This window comes from Manacus candei, unplaced genomic scaffold (assembly GCF_025592945.1).
Source record: "Manacus candei isolate 608988 ecotype Guabito, Panama unplaced genomic scaffold, ASM2559294v1 h1tg000050l, whole genome shotgun sequence".
NCBI classification, from domain to species: domain Eukaryota; kingdom Metazoa; phylum Chordata; class Aves; order Passeriformes; family Pipridae; genus Manacus; species Manacus candei.
Window position 1 is genome coordinate 12,855,783 of NW_026138098.1, and position 25,800 is coordinate 12,881,582.

Here is a 25,800-nt window from a genome sequence, read left to right on the forward strand (position 1 = left end):
AAGATCTCCCACACCAACATTTTTGGAGCACTGAGAAAGGAACTAGTCTTTTCTCTACAGCTATGCCTACATCCCTTCCCTCCAAAAAAGCAGCTTACTCTAGTTACACAGTACAAGTACACAGTGACCCTTGAGGCTATCAGAAATGTTTTAGAAGGGCAGGTAATTCTAACAGTTTACCAGACAGAGAAGCAAGAAAGCAGGAATGTTTTGGTGTGTCCAGAGTGGATCAGTGCAGGGAGATGGGAGTGACACTTTCCTCCTCAAGCAGCTTTTCACTAAATTACTCAACCCCAGATGAGCATCTCAGACACCAATTGAAGATTTCCCCTGTGCTCTCTGACCTCATGGCAGCACATCCTACTGGGATGGCTCAACACCAGCTTAGTAATGAGATAACCACAGGGAACCCAGAGAGACAAATTTATGACACCAGGAAATGGCTTTACCTCACAGGACAAACTGTTTTGTTGCCAGAATTGGGGATGAAGATAAACCACTTTCTCCTGTCTGAAACAAAAGGCTTTAACACTTTCTAGATTAGCGGCTATGTAGAAAAAGGCAACCAAAAGGGGCAGTGTCTTGGAGGGTTTAGAGCCTCTGCTACTGGACTCTTAAAGGCTGTAATTTCATTAACCTTTCAGCTTGTGTAATCATGACAAAGTCAAAGCCACATATTCAGATTTGGGATCTGATTTAACATCCTAGTCTGTTTTCTTATCTCATGATCTATGGATGAGTATCTTATTTGCCTGTTGGCAGAAGAAGTTTGGAGCAGGGAGTGGTATATATGTCGTGGTTTTTTTACATGGACGTTTCATGGACTAAATAATGCTGGCAGATACTGTTTTCTTCCACCACAAGGAGAACATATAATTTATTCTTGTCTCATTACATTAAAAGAAATACAGCACAAAAGGAAAAGGGAAGAAAACCACCAAAAAAGGATATGAAGATATAATCCTTTCTAGCCAGAAAAATACCAACTCTATGACATCCTTGTGTGTGGGGAAACTCAGCTCCTAGATTATTTTGATAAACTTTGTTACAATCAGTTTCACACAAACCCCAGTCGTTTATTTAATCTTAACTGCTTGCAGAAATGTCATCCAGTAAGGACATGGAGATTGTTATTTTCTTTTAGTTTCAAAAAAAGAGTTTGTTTATTTTTCTTCTATTATTTGGTTTCTCTCTGCAGATTTATAAGGGCTCTGTCACTAACAGCCTTGTATTTGCTTGTGAGCTGGGTGTGCGGTTTGCCTGCCTGCAAGGGCAGGAGCATTGACAGTGGGAGGCAGCTGACTGGGAAGTAGATGGAGCCTACCCACCCCAGCAATGCTTCCTGCACAGCCAGAATGAGCATGCCAAAGTAACCCTGAAGTAGTAGCAAGTCATAACATAGTTTTGGTCCATTCCAGGATAGTGCCATCACTGAAAGGGAACCAAGTCCTTTTGTGTTATCTACAGGATGAAATCAGAAAAACTCCCTCTATCCCATTAGTCTCTTATGTAGAGACTTCCTTCCGGTGGCTCATGCAAGCAGGGCTTTGGTGGCAGTCACCAAGGGTTCACAGAGCTGCTGTGCCTTTGGTAGTTCTTGGCCATGTGCTGCATTTCCTGTGCAAACTTAAGACAGCAGCATCCAGTTTCAAGAAGTGCCATGGACGCTGCTGTAATTGCTGTCTCCCCACACCCTTCTGCTGCCTGCCCTGCAATGCCTTTCTGTGCAGTTTGCTCTGAGAGCAAGAGTGGATCTGTTGCTCACACCTCCTTCAGGTGTGCCATCCTGTGTGACTTGTAGTGATGGGGGGCTGCACTCACACAGAGCTGCAGCTCTGTGAACCTCTCAAGCTCTGGAACTTCTCAGCTGGGAACATAATGGGGTTGCAGAGCTCGGCCACTGGCACTGCTGACAGCCATGGTTGGAGCCAGGAATGAAACCCTGTCTGCTGACCTTTCTGCTTGGTGCTGTTGTGCTATCTCACATGGCAGCTGATGCCCCTAACCTTCCCCTTTCATCTGTTCCTTCCTTAGGCAAGATTCTGTTCCGGAGGAGCCATGTCCGAGACGTAGCTGTGAAGAGGCTAAAGCCCATCGACGAGTACTGCAGGGTAAGAGCTCCGAGGAGTGCCGGGCAGCCCTGATGTGTGGGGGCTCAGTGCTGGGCTTTCCCTGATGGATACTGCTGACAGGCAGTGTGTTGAGTCTATCACAGGGAATATGGTCCTTCCCAAACACCACCAAGACTAACAGGGCAGGTGGAAACAGGACACTGTTTGCTCCCAGGGTCCTCGTAGCATTTTGCCATGCAAGCTTTATGCACTGGGTTGGTGCCTCATTTCCTCAGTAAAGGCTCTAAGCCTCATCTGCCCTAAATGTGAATTTTATTTCTACATCAGCCACAATGACTCAGGAGCTGAGAGGCAGAGAAGCACAACTAAGATGATGTTTTTTTCTGTTTCCTGTCTGTCTGTCCTGCAGTGCCACATGAGGACAGTGCCGGCTGGCACAGCACTGAGGGTGTACCAGTGTCTTCTAGGAGTGCTTTCCTGATGAGTGAAAGCCTGGAAATTTATTGCAGGACAGAAAAGCACAGCTCTGTTGAGAAGAATATTAAGTCACCTAATCTTTCCTTTCTAGCCTAGAGTTTATGATATGATGATAATTAATCCTCTGTCAGTAGATTAAAAGTTGTTTCTAAGCAAGGAGGATTCCCAGTTTTTGTAGAAGTATCGAGCACGTCAGCACATAATTTAAACCGGAGACTTCCTCTCTTATTTCCCATGACGTTTCTTTCCATTTTTAGAAAGCCAGAGGAGCAGGTGGAGGGGGAAAAAATGCACTCCCAAGAACTTCTCCAGTCAGACATTTGCTTCTGCAAAATTGGAAGCAGATTGCCAAAGTGCCTGAGGCATGCTGGGGGCTGGTGGTGAAACCCATGCCATCTGCACCCCCAGGGCAAGGAAGCTTAATTAAAGTCTTATCTCATAAGATCAGGCTTTTTTGTGTGACAATTACTGCACTGTCTTCCTGCTGGAAGCTGAAAGGCTGTCTTTAAAATCTGTAGGGTTTCACTGAGTCCCCAGCCGCCTCCTTCAGACAGGAACTGCTGGCGACAGGAGCGATGAGGGCTGGCTGATGTCAGGGTTCACCCAACAGATGCATGGTGGAGAAAGCAGTGACTTGTGCTGGGGGGGCAACCAGTTTTCTGTGACCCCGTTGTCTGTGCTCCAGACAGACCTGACCTGACCTGACCAGGCCTGCCGGCGCTCCACTGGTCATGGCCAAGAGATGTGTTGTGGCATCAGCTGCTGGCACATTTGTTAACACCAAGGTGCTGTGATTCTTGTTCTCATTTCCTTTTTTCTCTTCTGAAGAAGTCTGGCTCGGGTCACAGAAGCATAGAATCATAGAATGGTTTCACTTTGGTTCAGATCTGCTGCTGCTGCCCAGACACGGCTGGATGCTTCCCTGAAGCCAAGCTGTTTACTTAATCTGTATATTAATAGGTGCTGATTTTGTGAACATAAACCCAGCCAGGTTGGATTAGCCCAGTTTCCCCCAGCCCAGTGTTTCCTTTTTCCAGCAGCAGTGACAGTGGTGCTCAGCACTGAGTATGACAAACCTGTAATGACTTCTCCAGAATATTATCCCAGCTTCCAGTGGTCTCTGGCTCATATGCTTCTTGTGCCTGATGTAGTGGCTTTTTATTTCATTTCTGTATTACTGGAGTTTGTATTTAATTTGCCTCGGTACTTCAAAGTAGAAGGTGCTTAAGTCTGGATGGCATTGCAAAGCAAGGCTTATAGTCATAGAAAAGCTTGAGCAGGAATTGCTTCTCATGTCTGTGTGAATGCTTCAAGAGGGCTACATCCTCCATAGTGTCTTTCTGCATGGGGTGTCAGGCTTTTAAAGAAAGAAGACCCTGACTAACTCTTCCATTCCTCAGGGATGTGTCTTGTTGGAGAGTGTATGACATTGGTTGTGACTGCAAGTCACCCACTGCAAGTGGGTGAGCCCTTCAGCCAGTGCTGGAAAGTAAAGGAATGCCAATTTTTTTTTCCCCATCCCCTGCATTTGACTCTAAACCCATGCCTGCACATTACTTTGTGTCCAGTGTGGATGACAGACAAGTCTGTGCCCAGTCTTCAAAAGCAGTGTAGAAGTAACTGTGATGTCCTGCCTGTCATCAGATCCACTTATGAGCTGATTTCTTTGCCTTTTGCTACATCTTCCTGCTAATTACAGAGAGTAAATGAACATGGTAGCTGGTCACACCATTGTCTGGCACAGGACAACGGCACAGTAGTTTTTAAATCCCACAGCACATAGTTGGCAACCTGTGTAAATAGAGGGACTAGAGAGTTGCAACTCATACCTCTCCCGACCTTTAGAAGTCTCACATTTTATCAGAACAAGTTTTTCTTTTGAACATTTATGGTTTGTCCAATTTGTATTTCTCCAAAGAATATTGTCATATGTTATTACTGTTCCGAACCTGACATAGGATATGAAAGTCCACAAGACTGAAAGTAATATGAAAATCAGACACTGAACATCAAAGGTACAAAGAGCTTGGGGGAACAGCTTGTAGAAGGAGAGATTTGTGGTACAGTGAAGTCAGTGGTAGTTCTGCTACTGACCTTCTGTGAGGATGGAGTTTCATCTCTGGGGCTTAGCAAAGACTCAAGATTCAGAAATGCTTTCTTGATACCTTCACTGAAGGACACCACTTAAAAAATTTCTGGGAACGTGACCTTTGTAACCTTACTGTAACCTTTCTATCCTGATATGAAGTTACCTGGGAATGACTGAAAACTGGGAATTGGGAACAGAAAATTAGGTGATTAATCTGAACTAAAGTGGCCTTACTTTACCAGCCTAAACCAGACACAGGGTCTCTCTCCCTTCAGCTGTACTACAGAGACAACCTGAGTGACTTGCTTAGCTTCAGTGCTAGTTTCTGGAAAGCTGAAGTGAAATTTAATGAATCCTCTCTTGTTGTAAGAAGAGAAGAGATTTTTTTCCTAATAAAGCAATATTGCTCACTACTGTTTCTTACTCTGTGGCAGGTACTGGCACATGTGCATGACTCAAGAGTGGGATCATGCCCACTTCTTGGGAAGTTTTACCCATTTTCTGCATTTCATCCCCTGTCCAGTAGACATTTTGACTCATTAGAGAATTGTACAGAAGTGTAGAGCAAGAGCATTATTTTGCCAAGTTCAGTTCTGCTTCTGTAAGGGTTCAAAGCTTATGTCCCATGCTAGTCCTAAAATGTGTAGGCTGACAATTTTGAAAAATTTAGAGAATTATGCTGGAATGATGTGGGTGAAGTTTATTGAATAAATCTGACATGGGATAATAAAATGAATAAATGAAAAAATAGACCTCTCTCCACTGGAATCTGTGAGGAAGCAGAGGAGGGAGGCAGGTTCCAGATGCAAAGTTCATGGTAATTTTTTTGCAAGATGAAGGTCCTCCATCCATTTCACCTGTCCTGGAAAGACAAAGTACAAATGGACCCTGGTAAATGAAGGGTGCAAATATTTGACCATTTGTTGTTTTTGCAGACTGTCTCTGTCAGAGCCTGGTGATTTGCATGGCTGAGAAGCAGGTTTGACTCCTGCTGTGTGGATGTGTTTGTTGTTCCTGTGCTGCCGGGCACAGGAGCAGGGACAGGCAGAGGCTGTTTGAGAGTTTGTGGGAATACTTGGGAAGCAAGAGGAGGTCTGCAGAATGTTCTGTATCAGGGGCATGATTCTTCTGGCCCTCTGTAGCACTCATACCTGGGTGGCTCCTCATTGCATTGTACCAGCTTAGAGAAATTCCATCAGAGGTAACTAGGCCAGTGGTTTTGCTAAGGCTGCAAGAAACTGCAATGGAAGCAGGAGGAGTGGGCTACACAGGGGAAGATTTCCAGAAGTTGTCTCATCTGTAAACATGAAAGTGCAGGATCTGGGTGTCTTTACTGGTAACCTGAGTGAGTTACCAAACAAACTGTGTTTTCCCAGTAAATGTGTGCTGCCCACTGGAATTGGTGTCTCTGGATGATTTCCCTTTTAACTGTAGGCTTGGAATTAGTTTAGTGTGATTTAAGGTCTTCTGGGCTCATTGGGCCTGATTTTCTTAATTTATATAAGAATTTTTGCCAACGTGAAAGAAAGAGCAACTTCATAGACCTCTCTTCCCAGTGGTATTTTATTTATGAACCTTTTGATCTCCCAAACACACCTCTGGTGAGTGTTTGTCCAGTATGTACAATCCTGTGTTCAAGAAAGACCTCTCAGGTCAGCGGTTCACAAAAATACCAATCTCTCCTTACCCAGCCCTCTGGGAAGATTTTGGCCAGCATTTGCTGACTTGTGTATTTGTGTGTGTCAATCCTAATTGAGGGAAGCATCTTTGTGCAGGGAAGATCTTAAGAAGTCCCATTGTCACAAACATTTACCTGGATTTGTCACATGCTGTCATGTTTTCCCAACTGGATGTGACTTTAAGTAGAAGCTTAGGGGCTTTTCTGTACTGAGGCTTGAGTACCCAAATGGACACCACCTAAATAAAAATTAAATGAGCAAGTCACATCCACACCAGGAAGTACTGGTCATTCTTTTATTAATGTTCACTATGTGAGAGACCATACTTCAAAAACATAATTACCTCCCTCTTGGTCTCTCAGTCATGCCTTTCTGTCAAGGTTTAATTCTTGAACCTGTTGAGGCAGGTACACAGACATTTCTCTCTCTGTCCCTTGTACAACTGAGCTAGTGTTCATTGAAGATGGAGTGATAGTCCTGGTCAGGAATGAGACTTTAAGTGAAATACCTTCAAACTTTATCTGTATTTTTTTAATCTGCATTTCAGAATCCTCACGCACTTAGACCTGCTGCAGTTATGAGGGTTAATTATTTGCAACATCCCTCTCAGCACCTGGAGCAGGACCTGGCTTTCCATTGCCTTGTGGTGCTTCCATGCCAGAAGCCCTTACATGTTTCAGTTAGTTCCAAAACTCTGCACCCTCTTTCCTTCTTCCCTCAGTTCTTTATTTTTTCTCGCTTCTTCTCCAGTCTGAGTCACTACCATGCACTCTTCATCCACTTCTCTGCCTGACTACCAGTGTTTGCCATCCACCCTCTATACTTCAGTGCGTTAATTCAAGCTTGGGAGTTACTTGAGGCTCTCAACCAAACAGAAGATGTTTTCACATAGATGAAACAATTTACTTCTTTGTCCTGAGAACTTATCTATTTTAATTCCACCTTCCCCCTTGCTGGACTCATGACCATTCCCAAACATCTGGCACTAGTGATTAATATTAATGAAAATGATAAACAGTGGAGAACTTACATGAAAAGTCAGAGAGTCGTAACCATGCATTACTGTGAGCTGACTGTGTATTTGTGTGCAGATCTGGACATTAGGGATCTAAAAGATGTGCATCTGAAGTGCCTCAACAGGGTGTGTAGAGACAGTCAGTGATTCACTCCATGAAGAGCCAGACATCCATAGAAAGGTAGACAAAGGACCCCCTGAAGGTGCTTTCTCTAATGATTATACAAGTTGACAGACAAGTGCGACCAGTCTCCCATTTAAGATACATGACCTTCAGTGGGGTGAACTCATTCTGTGCCTATATACACACACACCTACACGTGTGCTGTTTATCTCTACATATACATGTCTGTAGTCAGTTTTTTATAAATGTATCCGTTATAAATGTATCCGCATAAATGCAACCCACAGCACTCAATGCATCGTTACAAGCACCTGCAGGGTTTTATACCCATGTGCATGTGTTCCATGAAGCCTTTGAGCTGCAATACAGTCCCACAGAGCCCTTTCCAGTTCATGTAACCTTAAGCCATGAACCCCTGCCTGCTCTTGGTGCTCTGTTGGCTCCGAATGCCATGTGTGGCACCCAGCAGCCTTCCTGCCGGTGGGCTGGTGCTGTGTGAGCAGCCAGCCCTCCTCAGCTCCGAGGGCTGCCTGCTCATGCTGTGCCTGATGTTACAGCTTTTCAAGTCATGCGCTCTGCGAGACTGTCCATAACCTGTAATATAGAGAGACAGACATCGTTACAGGCTGAAATAGCACATAAAAGCCTGTCTTCTAAGGAGCACGTGAGGGCTGAGCAGCGCACGTCCGCCTTCGCACGCCGAGCAAGGAAACACGCTGTTACTGATAATACTGGATGGTTGTGCAAGGCTGAATTCTGCTTGCTGGCGCTTTTTATCTCTCACCTTTCCTGTGTAAGTTCCTTGCTGTTTCTGGATGCTTGCTGTTTGTAACTGTGTGCATTTACCTCTGGTTTCCACGTCCCCAGAAGAATGTCACTTCCCTGTCCTTTCTGTCCTTTCATCATCTCTTTTCCTCTTTGTCTTTACACATCTCTCCTTCAGGCTGTTGCAGCTCTGTCATGCTGGAAATGCCAGAAACTTGCATTTTCCCCTTTCAGAGTAACAGTGGTGTCCCTCATCACCTAAATGCACTTTTTGTTTCCTTGCTGGAATCCTGTTGGCCTTGGTTTGTTCCTGGGTAGATGTTGTGTATTTGCTGAAGACACATTTGTTTCTCTAAAGAGCTTTGCTTCTCCCTGGTGCTATCCAAAATTAATAGATGGATTTTGACTGCTTTTATACTCTTTGTTTGCACTTTTTTACCCTTTCTTACTGCTTCTTAGGGTTTTGTTCCTTAAGAAAAACCAGAAAAAATTGATTGGCTGGACTATACACCTCAGCTTCCCAAAAAACATGCAATGGCAAGTTACTATGGGGTGGATTTCAGTCCATCTCTGTGCACAAGGCTGGAAATTGCAGCACTTTGGGAGATGATTCAGAAGCAGGAGAGCCAGCCCTGCCCCAGGGTGGGAAGGTGGACAGCTGGATGTGGAAATGACTTTGATTTTTATCCATTCCCTGCAAAGGCCTGGAGTCATGGAGGTGCTTTTCAGTTATCCCCCTTCGTCTCAGCAGGACCACAGTGCTTCTGGAGATTTACAGGCAGCCAACCACTGATTCAGGGGGTTCAGATTTCCTAAAGCTTACCTTGATTTAGAAACAAAAATCTCCACAGCAGCTTGGTAGGATTTGTGTTCCTCTATCACTGAAAATCCACTCAGTCCTCCAGTATTGATATCCAGTATTGATAGCTTGGTTGTTGGAAAGGGTGAGCACCTGTGACCTGTAGGGAAATGGTGACTCTTTGAGAAGGCGTCTGATGTCCAAGACCCCCCGTGATGGGTGTAACTCGGGTATTTGTGTTTCTCTAGTAATGATACGTATCATTTGCAGTGCTTGCTCTTGCCCCATTGACTGTGCAAGATCGAGCCCTTTGGGATTTCAAAACACACTGTAGATATTGAATATCTGAGCCTCCTAACCTTTCTGCAGATTAGGTAAGTGTTATTGCTCAGCATTGTAAGGGTGTAACTGAAGATATATCCCAGCTGAATTTGATGGAAAGAGGTTAAGTAACCTGCCCTAACCAAGAAGGGCGTTAGTAATAGAGCCATTGCTAAATCTCAGCCCCATCCACTGATGGTTAGACAGTATTGCTTTGCCATGTACATCTGTCTCCTGTTTGAGATGCAGATGAATAAAACATGTTTTAATGTTGTCTATGTCATTGTTAGCCCATGCTGTGGAGGCATTTCTCTTTCAAAATGCTGTGATCATTATTCCTGGGCAGTTCCTGACTTTCCAGTGTTATTCCTGGTTTGCCAGCTGGATGCATGTGTTTACATAGAATAGAAGTAAGGGCAGAGAACTCTCACCTTTGCTGTGCTTTTAGGCAAGATTGAACAGACAGTGGTGGGGACCAGGGCATCCTTAGTTCTCATAAAAGTGCTTGAGTTTTCCTGCTGTTACATTTCATCCTGTGTTAGTGCAGCAGTCAGTGGTGCATGCCCCAGCACTTGGACCCACCAGCTTCTGTATCTGATGCTGCTTCCTCATTGCTAGGCATCTTCTTCTGCTCTATAGTGCAGTTCCACGTGACCAAGGGCCAGGACCTCATTCTTCACAGGCCTAGTGATACCAAATGGATTTTCCTAGTATTTTTATATCATCCCTCCACTAGGGAAAAGAGGGTGGACACACTTGACTTTGAATTTCTGACCACCTCAAAAAAAAGACACCATCATTTAATACTGGAGACCTGCAGTTTCCGAGCAGTATTTTTTCAACTCTTTTCCTTCACATCTCCAAGCAAAAGTGGACTTGGAAACAAATCTGGCCACTTCTAAAGCCTGGTTAAAAACATCTGTGAGGGTAACCAACTGCCCTGTCCTGCCTTTGTGCTTTGGCTGGGCCCTCTGGTGTGTCTGACCAAGATCAGTCAGATGTCTCATGGTTAGTATAACCTGTTTGCCCTAATGCATCTTCATTTAGCTCTGGTGCAGTTTTTCATCCATCTTTCAAGATTGTTTGTCCTATTTTCAACTAGCAGAAGAGCCAGACAATCTCATTTTGTCAAACAGGTTTACAGCAACTCTAAGAAGCTTGGTCTATATTTAACCTGTGGCCTATTTTCAGCATAACACAGGAGGAGGTGAAGTCCAACCTCTTTTCTGCTCCTGCTTGACATTTCTGGAGGCAATCACAGAGCCCCCCCTGTGTGGGCTGGAGACAACTCTTTGGCCTCTTTTAGTACCACCAAGCTATAGATTCTGAACAGCAAATTCATAGCACATTTCTGCCTTGTGTGCTTGTCTTGTTGAAGTTTCTCTTTCCAGTACACTTTGACATAGTGTGGTTGACTGTACATAACTGTTGCTGAATGTGACAAGCACTGTGTACCTGTGCCATGGCAAGTGCCTGGACATTGTTAGCCAGGACGTGCTGTGAAACCTTCATGCAGAAACAACCTCTCTGTGATTTGGTTTTTTTTTTTTGGTTGGCATTTTTTTCCAGATGCTTAATCAAACTTCCTTTCCTGTTAATTTAGGAGCAGTGTGTTGTTTGGTTTGGTTATGGGATTTTTTTTATAGAAAACTCTGCTTTTTCTGTTGACAGTGCTTAATGGAAAACTTTATGAAGTATATTAAGTGGGTGTTGATTTTCAATGCTTGAATTTGTGGGCCTGTAAACCCATTGATTGAGGTGCTGTCCAAGCCCATGTCACAGAGACTGTCCCAGCCACAGAACACTTATCTACTCAGTGTTATGGTTTTGCACATGTAGACCAAATTCTGCTCTTGTACACATGGCAGAAAAATTACATTGGCTGGCTCTAAGAACCATTGCTTGTCTGAATTCATTGCATCCTACTTGACATTTGCAGTGAAGACATTCTGTTTCCTTTCTTCTCAGGTAATAGCCAGGTAAGATGTTTTCTGTTAGTATTCCTTTCCCCCTACCAGGGCTGTTTTACCTCCTCTTGCTTGGTAGCTTATATGTTTGAGGCCATGTTTTGAACTTGACTTGTCTAAGTGCTTCTCCCTCCCTGTTTTGTTTTACAGGCACTGGTTCGGCTTCCTCCTCATATTTCCCAGTGCGATGAAGTCTTCAGGTTTTTCGAGGCTCGCCCGGAAGACCTTAACCCTCCAAAAGAGTAAGTGCTGTGATGGATTTCCAGTGCTGCCCAGTACATTTTGATTAGCTGGAAGGAAAAGGTCATTTGTTTTTATTACTGGTGTAGGTGTGGGAACTGATTTTGTAGCTTTCGAGCACTACCTAGAGAATGCCCAGCAGTCACGCACAACGTTGGGTGTGTGGAGGACAAGGGAGTCAAGCAACCCTCAGACACAATTTTCAGCCATCCTCCACCCACCTTCACATTGTTTCTTGCTGATGATTCTAATGAGGGAACCTCCCCTGGCTTGTGGGTTTTACCTGATAGTTATCACCAAAAAGTCATTTAGTTCCCAAAAGCATTGGCTGAATATCAGGGGGAAATCCTGCCAGTAAGCACTTGGCTAATAATCACCATCTGCTTCTTTAAATGTACTCCTGCCCAGAGATACTTAGTTATTTGAAGGGAGGAAGACTGTGGTCCAGATCCAGAATTGTCTCTAGAGAGTCTATTCTTTCTAAGCAGGAAGCCAAAAAAAGGCAGAGAAAAGAGTTCCCATTAAACACGAAACAGAATTGCAGCCTTTCCCTTGCAGCAGACAGGCTACTGATTCATGCTGATGCAGTTAGGGTTCAGAGGACTAATTTATCCAGGGAAAGCATTGGCAGAAGGGTATTTACAAGCAACAGTGCTGCCTTGCTTGGTATTTCCTTTTCTCCCTCATACCGAACAGGATGTTTTATTGTGGTCCATAATAAGATTTTGACTTGATTCCATTGTGTTTTTTGCTGCTTTGTTGCATGATTTGAAACTTGATTGCAGGCTGCATTACCGTAATTTGCTTTCTCTGGTGTTTGTGCAGCCAATTGGATAAGGGGAAATGTATGTAAAGCTCCTGGGTTTTGGGCACTTAAATGCATGCAAACCTTTACTAAGTGGAAAGATTCGTATTAACTTCAGCTCTCTGTTCCCATGGTGGTAGAAGGGAGAGAACATTTACAATTTGATTTCCCAAACTTTGTCTCCTGCTCATGCATGGTTTTATACAAGGGGATGTATTAGCATGCATACTAAAAAAAACCACTGCTGGTAAAGCTGAGAGCAAAGTCTTTTTTGTTTCTTAAATGAGGAAAAGAGCGGTTTTTAATTTAAAACCTCTATAAAGAGCTGCTTTATTTTAGTTTCCTAGTCAGCCTTGTTTTAGAAAAATGTTTGGCATGAAAAAATACAGTTGCTTGTACACTGTTAAACATATCTTGCAAACTTAGAAACCATTGCAACAAGGTAAGCCTACACTCTGAGACCTGCTGACTATCAGTTTCCATTTAGAGTCTGTAAGTATATTTGCAAAGGTTGCTTGATCACACAACTACCTTCGATGCAGAGAGACATGGGCCGGGCAGAAATAGACACTCAGAAGATTAGTGATGTCCCAAGAGCTATGGAGGACTTCACATGGAGAATCTCAAATGGATGTTGAGAGTCTGCTTTAAGCTCCTGACTGCCTTCTGTACTGATACAGATCTTAACAGTGCCTCTGCAAGGCAGGGGATTGGCACCAAAGCCCACCCTCAGACTTGCACTAGTTGCTTTCCCTTTTCCCACCTCCAAGTTGTTGAGGGCCTTTTGCTGAGCTCCCAATTCGACAGCCTTGCACCAATTTTCAAGTTATCCCTTCACTCTCCTCTGGAAAAACAAAAAAGAGTAAATGTTCTCAGCCCAAACCTTGCATCCTATTCCAACCTAGTAATAAGTGTGATTTATTTCCCTGGAAAATGTAGAGCAATAACCTGATTAAATCTCACTTCACTAATGTCTGCAAGACATTAATCTAGCTGGGTTTAAACAAATCCTACCTCATCTTCTGTAAGCAAACAGATCTTAGAGAAGGTGTCTAAGGTTTCTGCTGGGAGTGCTTCACAAAAGATGTATTGTTGAAACTGAAGATTAGTCTCTACAAAAAGATGATGTAAAAGCCAACGGAAACATCTTAGTGTTTTTCTTCTATGAACTGAGGGGGAAGAGAGGAGATCTGAGGCTCACTGGACCACTGTGTAGGGTCCGGGGGAAGGACACCTCCAGGGCTATTCTGAACCTTAGCAGACACTGCAGGAAGGAGCATAGACAGAGAAATCCCAATTTCTTTGCTCATTTTGCTACTCTGCCAAGCCCCTCCAGAAACAGTGGGCCAGTGATGCCCAAGCCCTAGGAATTCAGGCTTCCCTGAGCCTTGTGGTCAATCATTCATCTCACTGGAGGTGGTAGGGCTGTAGCCTGGGGGCAGCATCTACACTATCCTAATTATTTCATCTATTTCTTCAGCTGCTTCTTTTAGCCCTCAGCACAGAGGTAGTTTGTATGTTGATCTATCAGCATAGACTCTTCTTGCTGAGTTGAAGAAGAACAAACAAGAGACTCAGCTACCAAGGGATGGCAGGACAGAACAGCTTGTGCTACCTTCATGTCTTCCTTCTGTGTGCAGTGAGACAATCTTTAGTTTCATGTTGACCTACTCAGTTTTTCTGCAGCTGCCTGGCCTCATAAGACAAAGCTTGACTTAGAGTTCAATTAACTAATTTCCAGGAGTGTAACCTTAATCCCATGGGCATTTGGGTTGCTCAGCCTAGAGAGTCCATTGGCTTATTGCATGTCTGCAGAGCAGTGATTGAGCATATGCTTCCAGACAAAAAAAACATGGAAGCTTAAACTTCAAGGGAAGAGGCACAAAAAAGTGCCACACCTGGGATGTGAGAGAGGTATCCATGCCTTTAGCTGCTGATCCGTGACTTGTGATGATGCACTAATCTATGTATTGGTGCAGTATTTCAGCTGCAAAGCTGTGCCCTTCACTCCTGCTCTACTGTCCTGAAAGAAACCAAAATTCCCCTGTTGTCCCTTAGGCACTTTTACAGACGTGATGCTGGCTTCTTTCTTACAACCCTTCATCTGCCCTACCCTTGCCTCCTCCCTGCTTCTTTCTGCAGTCCTCAGTGGGTTATACCATGTTTGGCTTGCCGGCTGCTCCCTACAGAGTCATTTCCTACTGCTGCCGTGCTCTGATTGCCCTCAGTGCTGAGCAGCACACACAGTCCAGCTGTAATAAAAGCAGGGCTTTCCCAACACTGTATTAATCCAGCCAATTTGTTCAGTTGGATTCACAGCTTAGGTTTTACGTTTCCTGTTTTGGTGATGGTCCAGGCTTTCGAGTCCTGTGACAATAGGCACAAGGTATTCCTTTCAGCCCATTAAACCTCTCCTGGGGTACAGTAGCTTACAGGCAGAGACCTGAAGACATGTCTCAAGAAATCTCAGTGTTTGAACTGGCTGACAGTCTCCTCTGAGCCTGCTCCTGCCTATGGAAACAGCTCTAGGTCAAATAGCTCCCAACAGCAGGTTTCCTTAATGCTGCACGGGACAGACCATAGGAGGACACTAAATTCCTCTGTGGGATAGTCTGGGAGCTCTCTCAGGCTGTTTCACATGGTGAAAACATGGCATTTTCAAGGGAGCTTCAGGCCATGGGAGCACTGATGAGCAAGGCAGGGTTTGGAGCTCCAGTGCCAGTGTTCCCAGGGCAGCTGCTTCACTCCACTCTGTGAATTAGCTGCAGAGGAATCAAGCATCAAACATTCAGCCGTGTACAGGAGGAGCAACTTTCAACTGCTTAGGTTTCTAATATGTGGCATTTTAGTGCTTGAGCAAACATCAATGTCTATAGGCACATGGCTGGGCTTGTGTCTTTTACCATGCCTATGTAAGGACCAGATTCTGCACTGCTATGGGAAGAGACAATGCTATGGGAAAAGACATTGTAAAGTGAGAAGGAAGTGCGTTTTTATTTATCCATTGTTCCAAGTTAAAACACCATGCCACTGAAAGCCATTCATTTACTGGATACTTCTGTTAATAATTATAATTACTGATAACTAAAACAGAGGTGGATTAATTTCAGATTTCTACTGGGGATTTAAATTCAAGGCTGAGGTCAGGCCAGGGCTCACAGTCAACAAACAAAATCTCAGAAACCAATTTTTTTAATAGTTCTTTTTTACTAGAAATAACAGAAGTACTCAAAGAGTAGGATTAATCAATTAGACACTGCATATGGTCCACTGCTTTTAGGGTTTTTTTGTAGATAGGTTCAAAATATCACAGCCAGACCACTCTTGTGAGAGTTTGTTTTTTCTTTCTGGGTCTAGATCTAGTCTAAAAAGTAGATCAAGAGCCAAGGATTCAGTTCTCCAGTACTCCCTCTACAGAAATGCATGCAGGCTCAAACAAGATTCTGTTTAAACTACCGCTATTAATATTAACAGCTGAATTTAAAGCAGTGTTCAATATCTGAGAATATTTTGCCTGGAAGAACCATAACACAATTTTCAAACCATATGCAAATCCAGAAAAACTAGGGGACTTATTAGGTACGCAGCATAATATTACAAGGGTTGATACAGAAAATGGATTTATTGCTGAAGGTGCCTTTACTAAAGAACAGAAATTATTGTGGTCTGTAGCCATGAGCTTTACTGATCCTATCTTTATTGCATAAATATTGGTGTAACACTCAGATACTCTGATGCCAGGCAGCCACTGTAAAATGGAAGCTGCATTCTCCCTTTATTCTTCATGTATTACATGTCCTGATAATGACACTGGAAAGAAGTTGCCAGGGTAATGCAGTGATCATGTTAAGGAAACTGCTTTAGTTTATGAGCCTACTGGTGCTAAAGCACAGTTCTCTAATACACCTTTTTTTTCTAAGAGCATGACTGTGTTTACATAGAAATATTTCTGTTTCCCAAATGTACTTTGATCTGCTCTGTAATAATAATTCAGTTACCTATTGGTAGAGGAGGAAAGTTTTTCATGTGTAAAATATCTACATTTATTCTTATTTGTTTGATATTATGGAAATATTTTCTCTTACAGTTCATCTCTTATATTTCCTTTCTTATATTTCACCCCTTTTGAATTGTTTTTCCCAACACATTGGACAGCTGAGCCTCTGAGCAGATGTGTTATGAGGAAAACTGAAATTCTTTTTTTGTGATTGCTCTTTTTTACAGGACTTACAGTACAGATAATTTCCACATCCTTTAGGAATGTGGTCAGCACCATTTGATGACAATTGGTGTTACAGTCTGCACTTGGCACTGTTATGATGACTTCTCAATGCGTGCATTTTATTTGGGAAATTCGTTCCACTTCAGAGATGCAGAATGGCAATTAATTTCCCTAAGAAATGCAAAGATGGAGGTTTTATTTTTCTGTGATTTTCCCCCCCCTGGAAAGTAAATTACAAAAAATGGAGCAGAAAAGGCACTCAATAAAGATGGTGACAGGATAAAGCAATTAAAACCCACTGTTCTGAAGAGAAGAAAAAGTTAATATTTTCAAAAAATGGTTTATCTTTACCAAGATTTAGGTAGCTAAGGATGCAACAACGTGTTAAAGCTGAGATTGCCAAGAACTGTGCTTGGCTACTCCTAACTAGTCACTCAGCTCTCACTGATTTCACTGGGAATTAGGTACCTCAGCTCTTTGAGATCTGTGTAGTAGAGCACCTGTGTTTATTTTCTCAGCTGTGCTTCTTTTAGGGCTGCATTTACTACAAATACTTGGCCTCAGCAGCTAAAATTGTTGAGAAAATGTTTTTTTCAGCTTCTAAATCGCAGAAGTGCTTTACAGTGTCCTGCTCCCAGTGTGGGATTGTCACAAATATGTGGCTGAGAGGTCAGGCAGCCTTGTGCCCCAGAAATAGAGGAGTCAAGTGTGGCTGATCCCCAGTTGTGCCCCCTCTGACCTGGAGAGCAGGAGCTCAGTCTCTGGGGCGCAGCCATTGTCAGATGGGGCTCTGGATACCCCGACAGTGTGTGCTGCCTTTCATCAGTGCTTATGATCTTTGGAAGGTCTCACTTGGAGATCGTTATCTTAAATAAACTAAGCCAATGCAGGAATGGAAAAAAGGAAATAACGGATTCATTACTTGTTCTCTTCTTTAGTTTCACATGGGACTTTCCCTTTTGTTTGCAACCTATAAACGATTTGTACTGGAATATCAAATAGGGGATATTGAAATTTGCTACTGGCTGCAGCATTGGTGATACAAGCAAATAACATAGCCTTCCTGAGAAAACATTTGAATCTTTTTTGCTACTCCTGCAGAAAATGAAAAAAGAAATATATGTAGATAAATATCAAGCAATAAACCTGGGATAAAACAGAAAGCACATTAAATGAAATAAGTTCAGCAACTACAAAAGAAAGCAGTAGAAGTGCGGCAGTTGGAACAGCATATGTTACTGCTGTTACTGTACAGCAAGAGCTTTTATCCCTTGCCTTGAGTTTCACATTTGGGTTTGCTCATGCTTTTAGGTCTGACTGTGAAAGGACACAGAGCTGAGAGGAGCAAAGACAGTTTAATGTATTGACACTTGGCACTGGCGGCCAAATGTACAGAAATAGCTTTTACCTGGATTGGTTATGAGCAGGCTGCAGGGTTTAAAAGTCACGGGCACAGGATGGATTAAGAATAACCAGACTTAGTTGAAATTCATCATTATGAGAATGAGATCAGAGCCTTGCCAAAACCCAGCAGCTTCAGCAGAGGCGACGGACACTGCCTCGTTGAGGCCGAACACGAGAGTAGTGTCAGTGCTAGATTAGTTCACTGTTTATGAGCACAAATTCAAAACAATTTTTTTTTGTTTCTCTGTAGAAGAGTAGTGACTGAAGAGGTGTTTTGAAATGTGGAGATATTGCCTTTAGAAAAACTATATGCCAGGCCTGTTGGCTCAAGGGCTTTTTTCCTGTCCAGTTATTTTTGTTCTTATACTAAAGGAACAATCACTGCTGATAATTTGCCAATGCTTTTTTGTAGATTAGAAAGTAATAGTTTGCTTAATGTTTAACTTAAGACATAAAATTCCTTCCTTGCGGTGAAGAGAAGTTGAGTGGTTAATGCAGGGGATTGGGAAATCTGCTCCTTACTGTCTCATTGATTTATTTTGTGATGTTGGAAAGGCCTCTCACATCTCCTTGCTGTACCTGCAGATTGATTGCAGAGGTATGGTTTCAGAGATTTGCTAAGAGGATTTGATTCTGGTAATGTTCATTCCTGACATAATATGTTTTTAGAAATGATCAGTTAGAAAAATAATTTGTTTTAAAATCATCAGTCAACATTGGAAGAAACGTTACTTCCAAAATTTGTCAGGAAAGTTTGTTGTGGTGTTTCTAGATGCAAAAGCAGTTAGGAAGTCAAAAGGAGTAAATATGCTCACCTGGCAGTGGGGGAAACCTGGGCTAATGAGGCAGGATGGGAGCAGAACCAAAATAACTGGATTCAGAGGTTATCAAGCTTGTTGTGAAAGACTTAGGGCACCAGTTGTCCTTGAGCCCTCACTTGTAGAGAGGTTTGGCTCAGTGTCACAGGATCTTCTGAAGTTCTCTGTTTAAAGACTGGTGGTGCTTGGTTTGCCTGTACCAGGTTTGGATACTTGCCCCAGAATAGGGGCAGCCCACAGGGTTGAATGGCCCATGCTGATAGACACAAGAGAGATCTTTAGGTTTGTGTGGAAGACAAGTGTCCAGTCCTGCTGTGCTTTGTGGATAAGCCTGGAACTGAGGAGAGGAAGAGGGATGGGGACTTCCTCTTATCTGGATTTCTTGTGCTGGTGAGCCCCTGCTAGCAGGTTAATTGCATGCACTGAGATATGTGTCACCATTGACTCATGACCTGCCAGGCAGGAGGAGATGGGGTGGGGTTTTCTATTCACTGACATGACAGAACTGAATATAGCCTGTCTTGTCCTCTGTGTGTTACTTCTCTGGAAGACTAGGCAGCTTATGTTGCAAATATAATTATATCATGGAGAAGAATCCAGCTTGTCATTGCTATGTCTATATTTAATATGGTCACACTATTGTTTAATGAAAATCTTTTTCCACTCCGAAGAGGAAGGCACTGGGGACAGACGTGCTCAATGGGGTGTTTGCTGCCAGGGTGATAAATTATCCCCCAGTGGCGCCTGGGGTCAGATGGGATTTTTCAGTGCTCTGCTCTTCCTATTGTTGATTGCTGTGTAATTTTGACATTGCTTATCTAGAGAGTCCCTTTGTTTTTAGCACTGCTGAGGATCAGTAGCCTCACTGGTTATAAAAAGGGGGTTTTTCCTCATGTACACATGCCTAGTGTGACCCTGTGTGTGATTCTGAACTGTTTGGAGGCAAGGTAAGGCTTCCCATTACATTTGATGGGGTTTTATTAGGCTGTACTATATGCGACAAGGGAAGCCACTGCTTAAAATGTATCCACAGACAAGGTGGAGTTGACATCTCACATTTATTTAAGGTGAAGCATTTCCATCTAAACTCTGGGAAATAAAGGTTATATTCTTTGGTAAACAGGACTTTGAGAGTCTCAGGCATTTCCCTTAGCATCCAGCATTGCCTCTGAAGAGAAAGGAGGAAGCGTTAGCAATCAAAGGGTGCTGAACAACAGGTAAAGCAAGTCAGGTCTCTCTGGAAAGCTGCTGCCTCCTGCTTTTTGTTGTTATGAGAGCTTGGTTTTGTTTCTGGCTTGGCTGAATCATATTATTTGGTGTATCTGGCTTCACCTGTTCACCCTGGTCCACCAAAGGATTTGCACTTACATATGCAGGTCTCAGTGTTTTGTGTCCATCACAGAGGTTTGCATTCAGCTTCCAATGCTGTTGTTGGTTAAAGTGTTGCTTGTAGCAAGTCCAGAAATAAAAAACTTTTGTGGCAGTGGGGAACCGTGCCCTGGAGAGCTGCACACGTCCAAGATGATTTCTGTTGCTCTGTTCTTCTGTCTCTTGAGGAATAGGGTGCCTTTAGGACTTTGGATGTATAAAAAAAATACCAGACCTCAAGTGGCTCTGGCTGAAGGAGACAGTGATCTATTGGTAGATTCATTTCCACCCTTTCCATCTTCTTGACTGGTCTGCAGCTGACTGTCTTTCATGCGTGCCATTCCCAGAAACACGAGCAGAGGATCAAATAACAACATGTTTTGACTCCAAACTCTGGAGTGACTTATCATGTTATCAAAGGTTTTGATTTAATTGAAATTTCACAGATAACCCTAGACCTGCTTTTAAGTGCAGACTCAAGAGCCAGTGGGAATTCAATTAACACCCCCCCCCCCCATTTCCCCGACCCCTTTTAATGCTTACATCTTGTTTGGGAGGTTTATGGAAGGGATTTGCTACTGCTTATCTCTAGCTAGAGCTGTGTGTCTGGGTTCAAAGATACCCTTTGTCTTTGGGCCTCTTTCTTTTTCCAGTTATGCCAGAGTTTGATTGGAATTACCCTGCTGACAGTAATGGACTATTTGAGATTGATGCTGATGTAAGGATTGCAGAATTTGTTGTGTTAAAAGTAGAATTCTTTCCTTGTTTCTATTCACTCTCTTAAAACCATTGGCCTAAGCTCAGGAAAGATGTTCATTTAAACAGACCTCGGATATATAGTGAATAGAGGATTGACTGTGGCTTTGCAATACTTTAGTCTAATCTAATAAATGCTGGTTATTTGCTGGATTCTTGCAAGCTGTGTTTGCTTCCCAGCTCTAAGGAGTTTTAATAGCCACTCCAGTAATGCTGACTGCAGTACACTGTGGTGAACCTCAGAACACTGTATATGTCTGATTACATTTGCTTTCAATTACAGTCTTGTGGGTTTGAAAAATCAGAGCAGTTCAGGCTCATTTGGGAACCACCACAAAAAATCACTAGTAACCTGAGATACCTAGTGCTTGAAAATATAAAGGAAGAATAAAATGTCGAAAGTTGGGGACCAAAAAATGTCTATTTTGCTTTATGAGAAGTCAACCATTGCAACAACTGTCGGGTTAGGATGGCTGGGGTACCATATCTAACAGATAAACCTTTTCCTTTCCCATCCAAGCGTGCTGGGAATGAAGTGTGAATGACTCATGCCAGAGACAGTGTTCATCAGAGACTTGAAGCCGACCTGGTTCACTCGTGAATTAGCAATGTTACTGTCTTTGCTGCTCCCCATTGGATAGATCGCTGGTCCTTTTTCTAATTATTAGAACCTCAATGTTGTCCTTGCTTGCTAGGGGAGCTGTATAGTTCTTGAGGATGCTAAGATTAAATTAATCTTATTTCCATCAAAATGCAATATTTTGTGGAGATGTTGATTATCCTCTAAACCTGGGTAAAAGAGGAGCTATCTTTTCATGAAAACGTTTAACCAAAAATGAACCTCTCAGTTCCTGTTCCTACTGAGCAGCAGGATGGCTGTAGAGTGAACAGACTTGTCCAGAGACATCTGGCAGAACGGCTTTGCAGGTGACCCCTTCTGCAATGGTGCTCAGGTCTCTGGGTGCTGCGTGGTTGGGACTTGATCTGTGTGTCTGGTCCTGTCCACGTAATGCCTCACTCTTCCAGCAGGCAGCTCTGGAGGAGCATCAGCCATGCAGCTGATCCCTTTCTCCTGTGCCAGCATCTGGCGAGCAAAAAAAGGACTCATGAATGCACTCAAGAGCAAGCCCTGGTGCAACACTTGTTTGGGACATTATAAATGTTTGGTAAATAAAAGAGGAACAAGAAGGGTTTCACTGTGAAAAAGGCCAGCCACAGCACTGTGACAGTGGCAATGGTGCAGTGAATTTTCACCCCAAGTGAGGAAAACTATTTCAGCTATTCAGAACTTAGGAGCAAAAGGTGGGGTGTGTAAGGCTATCATCAACCACTTAAAATAAGGGCAAATACAAACAAGGTGTGCAGACTGAGTAACTGGGGGCAGCTTTTACTCTTGTAGAGGAGACCAGTACATGTTACATGTACAGTTACAGTACATGTTACAACACCAGTACAGTGTTCTACATTTCTTCCTACAGGGTGGGATGTTTTAGCAATACAGCTCCCAAATTTGTCAGGGCATATGGGTAACAAAACAGAGCTTTTCTTTCTGTGGTCCCAATAACAAGGTTCTTCAGCTTGCACTTAACCTCTGCAGACCTTGTAGCTGATAAGCCAGATGCTAAGGCATCTTGCTGAGTCTGGATTAGTTCCTTCACCTCCGTACATATCTCAGTAGTGAAGCTAAGGGCCAGGGCACTAGAGGAACCCTACAAGCAGCTTTAAGCTCTTACAGCAAGAGGTCAGTGGAAAGCTATCTTATTGTTGGCCCCCGTCTCAATGCACAAAGCAGGGCTCTGTGGGACACGCGCTTAGCAGCGCTGTTAATGCTCGCCATGCATCAGTGTCATCCCCTGGAGGGAGGAGTGGCTGAACTGCACGGTCCATACCAGCTAATGAGATGCTGTTCTTGCCAGCCCTGACAAATAAGCTTCTGTTAATGTTCATTGTTATCATTCTCCTGCTCATCTGTGTGTTCAGGAGGGGGTTGTGTTACAGATGCTTGGCTGAGGGATGGCAGGGTGACCCGCAGTAGCGAGCCAGTGGGCTCCAAAGGTGAGCTGGGGTTTTAATAAGAGGCAGACGTTCAGCAGATGAGGAGAAAGCTTTGAATCCCTTCAATAAAGTAGTATGTTGGAGTGAGTAGTTGCAAGAAGTAGGAGTTCTGCAGGGAACGGAGATAAAAGGAGGCTTTCAGGCAGGAGAGAGGATTTCTGCCTTTTCCAGATGTAGCATTTGCATTTGGAGAAGGAGAACAGCCAAAAGGCCAGGCTGATGAAGGATGCTTTGTGGTGCTTCCAGCCTCCAAAAAAAATGCAGTCCTTTGAAAGTTAGGTGCTTTGGGATTATTAGGCAAGGGATGAAATAGGCATCATAAGAGGAGTCCCTTTCCCCCTCCTCTTATGGAAGGCTGATCTCCAGTGCTTTATATAATTACTACTTCTTTTTCCCTTTTTTGTCTGCTTTCTCTTAAGGCTTTTATTTCGAAGACAGTCTTGGCTCAGTCATTCAGCATCCTCATAAATCAGAAAATTTTGTCCTTGCAGATTTCTGACAAGTGGTTTATATTTAATTTTTTTGTTGACAGGCATATAAACTACTGAGCCCTGGTTTATTGCCCAATACATCTCGATCCCTGGCAGGATAAGTAGTGTTTGAGAAAAGATTCAATTAATATCAGCAAACAGAGAATTTTGGGCTTGAACAAACAAATGTTGCTTACTGACATGATTTTTGTCTATTCTAATATATGTTCAGAAAATCTCCAATCTTATCTCCAGATTCATTCAGTTCAGATGTACTCGCATGCCATGGAACTGTGTAAGTAGGATACATGACAATCAGTTTAAGAGAACATTCACCCAAAATAGACTATTTAACACCCTGGGGCTCTAATGGTCCTTTGCAAGTCTCCTGGAAAAGTTTTTTCAGTCATGTCTGCTGCTTCTTTTAAGGCTTTATTTTCAAAACATCAAAGCAAATTCTTGATTTTGAATTAAGTAGGACACAGCCCAACAGAGACACATGCCCAGAACATTTCACCTCCAGAGTAATGCAGCTAGATAACACTAAATTTGCTGTCAGCCTCATCCTGAGAGCAGCCCTCCTCCTCCAAACATTTATGCATGTGGGTAGTTTTCTACACAGTGAATAACTGTATTGAATTCAACAGGAGCACATGTGCACCTGAAGTTATTTGTGTGTGTATTCATGTGTCTGTTTACTTGATGGGAATGAGAAACTCTGGAGAGGACTGGGATACAAAGGAGGCTCATTCATCAGTAACCCCCTCTGCAATTCATGTTAACTCCTCTTTCTTGCCTGGAGATGGACAGGTATGGAGTATGTACACACACAGGCTTTGGGGCCAGCACAACTTTAACTTGAACTAAGGCACCGGCTTTAAAGGGAGGAGGGTAGAAAACATCTGTTCTCAGAGACGCATAAACACAGATATCACATGGCAAAACCAACAGAAAGGCTTGACTGGCCTGACTGCTTAGAGATTTTATACAGCAGATAATTTGTATGTGCTCTGGATGCTCTTTTTATGCATTCATTTTTACAACTTTTTCATAAAAAAGAAAAAACCCCAAAACACTAAAAAGACCATGAAAGCAAATAGGTATGTATCTTCTCTGTATCTTTGAGAGGACTTTTTAATTGTGTAGCTGTAAAATCAATGAAGCATCAGTACAGTCTCCATGAGGGAATGCAGCCACTCTGAGAATAAGCAATAAGCACAGGGCTATGTAGGATACCATTATGGGGCTGTACTTGCTGTAAAATCCTGTCAGATACCATTTTCACTGTGGTTTGTTTGCTTCAGCTAGTGCTTGCTCCACGATCAGAGGGAATTCAGCCACCAAACAGGGTTTGGCAGGTCTCATTCCAGTGTAACAGATTAGGTCATTGTAAGGTGTCTGGTGTGTGATGTAGGCAATGTACTGATTGTCTCCTATTTTACATACACACATAAATCTTTTACAGGACATTTTACATTGTGCTTTGTTCTTATCTCTTGCTTTCTTTTTGAATTCTTACCTGACTGCTTTATCCCCGACTGCATTAGCTTCTCTGCCTCATATTGGCATATCTTTTCTTGTGTCATTTTAAACTATTTCTTTTGGGTTTTTTTCTATTATCCTTACATCCCTTGGATGTTGTTTTCTTCCTCCTCAATATGTTCTGTCCTGTTTCCCCCAGCATTGCTACACTCACTTCTATTTGTCCCACTGGTACTCTGTACATTGCGTTTATTTGCTCTCTGATGTATTTCTTCCATCTCTGTTTCCCTTTGCTATATCTTTTCATCCCCAATCCCACATAAGAGATAATGGAGGGATGATAGAAGTGTCCTGGACTCAGGTGAGATGCTGAGAGTAAGTGCACCCTTGCTGCCTTGCAGAAGTTGCCTCATTGCTGAATTAGCTGCTCAGATAGAGAACAGCCAGGACAAGCCACTCTGGGGCCATCACAGAAACTGGGTGCAAACCTGTGCCACACTTGTTGCACTTGGTGCAAGGGCCTACCCTCACCTGTGTTACTGGCCCTGACAACTGACCCTTAGCAATATGGGGAACCTGCTCCTTTGCCCCGCTATAATGGGAACTTCTTTTAGGAAGAAAAGAAGTGATGGAAACCTAATTTGGCAGAAATAAAATCAAGGTCTTGTGCTGGTTTGTAACATGTAATTTTTGTAGAAGTTGTCTCTGTGGTCTGCCAAACAGAAATTCATCATCACTGGCCTGAAGTTACTGGGTAATTAATCTTCTGCAGTGGATAAGGCGGGCTGGGTTTTCAGTCTGCAGGCATGGAGAGCTGTGAGCTAACCTGCAGCACTGCTGAGCCCGTTCTCTCTCCCCTGCTTCTCCATTTT

The 25,800-nt window shown here is 43.2% G+C and overlaps 1 protein-coding gene across 4 annotated transcripts in view; it reads left to right on the plus strand.

Moving 5' to 3' along the window:
* The window catches only part of SH3PXD2A (SH3 and PX domains 2A), a 258,461-nt gene that overhangs the window by 101,570 nt on the left and 131,091 nt on the right, over window positions 1-25,800 (plus strand). For 3 of the 4 annotated variants that reach the window (XM_051800684.1, XM_051800686.1, XM_051800685.1), the window contains exons 4-5: window positions 2,035-2,111; window positions 11,459-11,550. The exons of the other annotated variant lie outside the window; for it this stretch is intronic. In XM_051800684.1, the coding sequence (XP_051656644.1) occupies window positions 2,035-2,111; window positions 11,459-11,550 (169 nt within the window). The remainder of the gene's footprint in view (window positions 1-2,034; window positions 2,112-11,458; window positions 11,551-25,800) is intronic. 4 annotated transcript variants of the gene reach the window in all.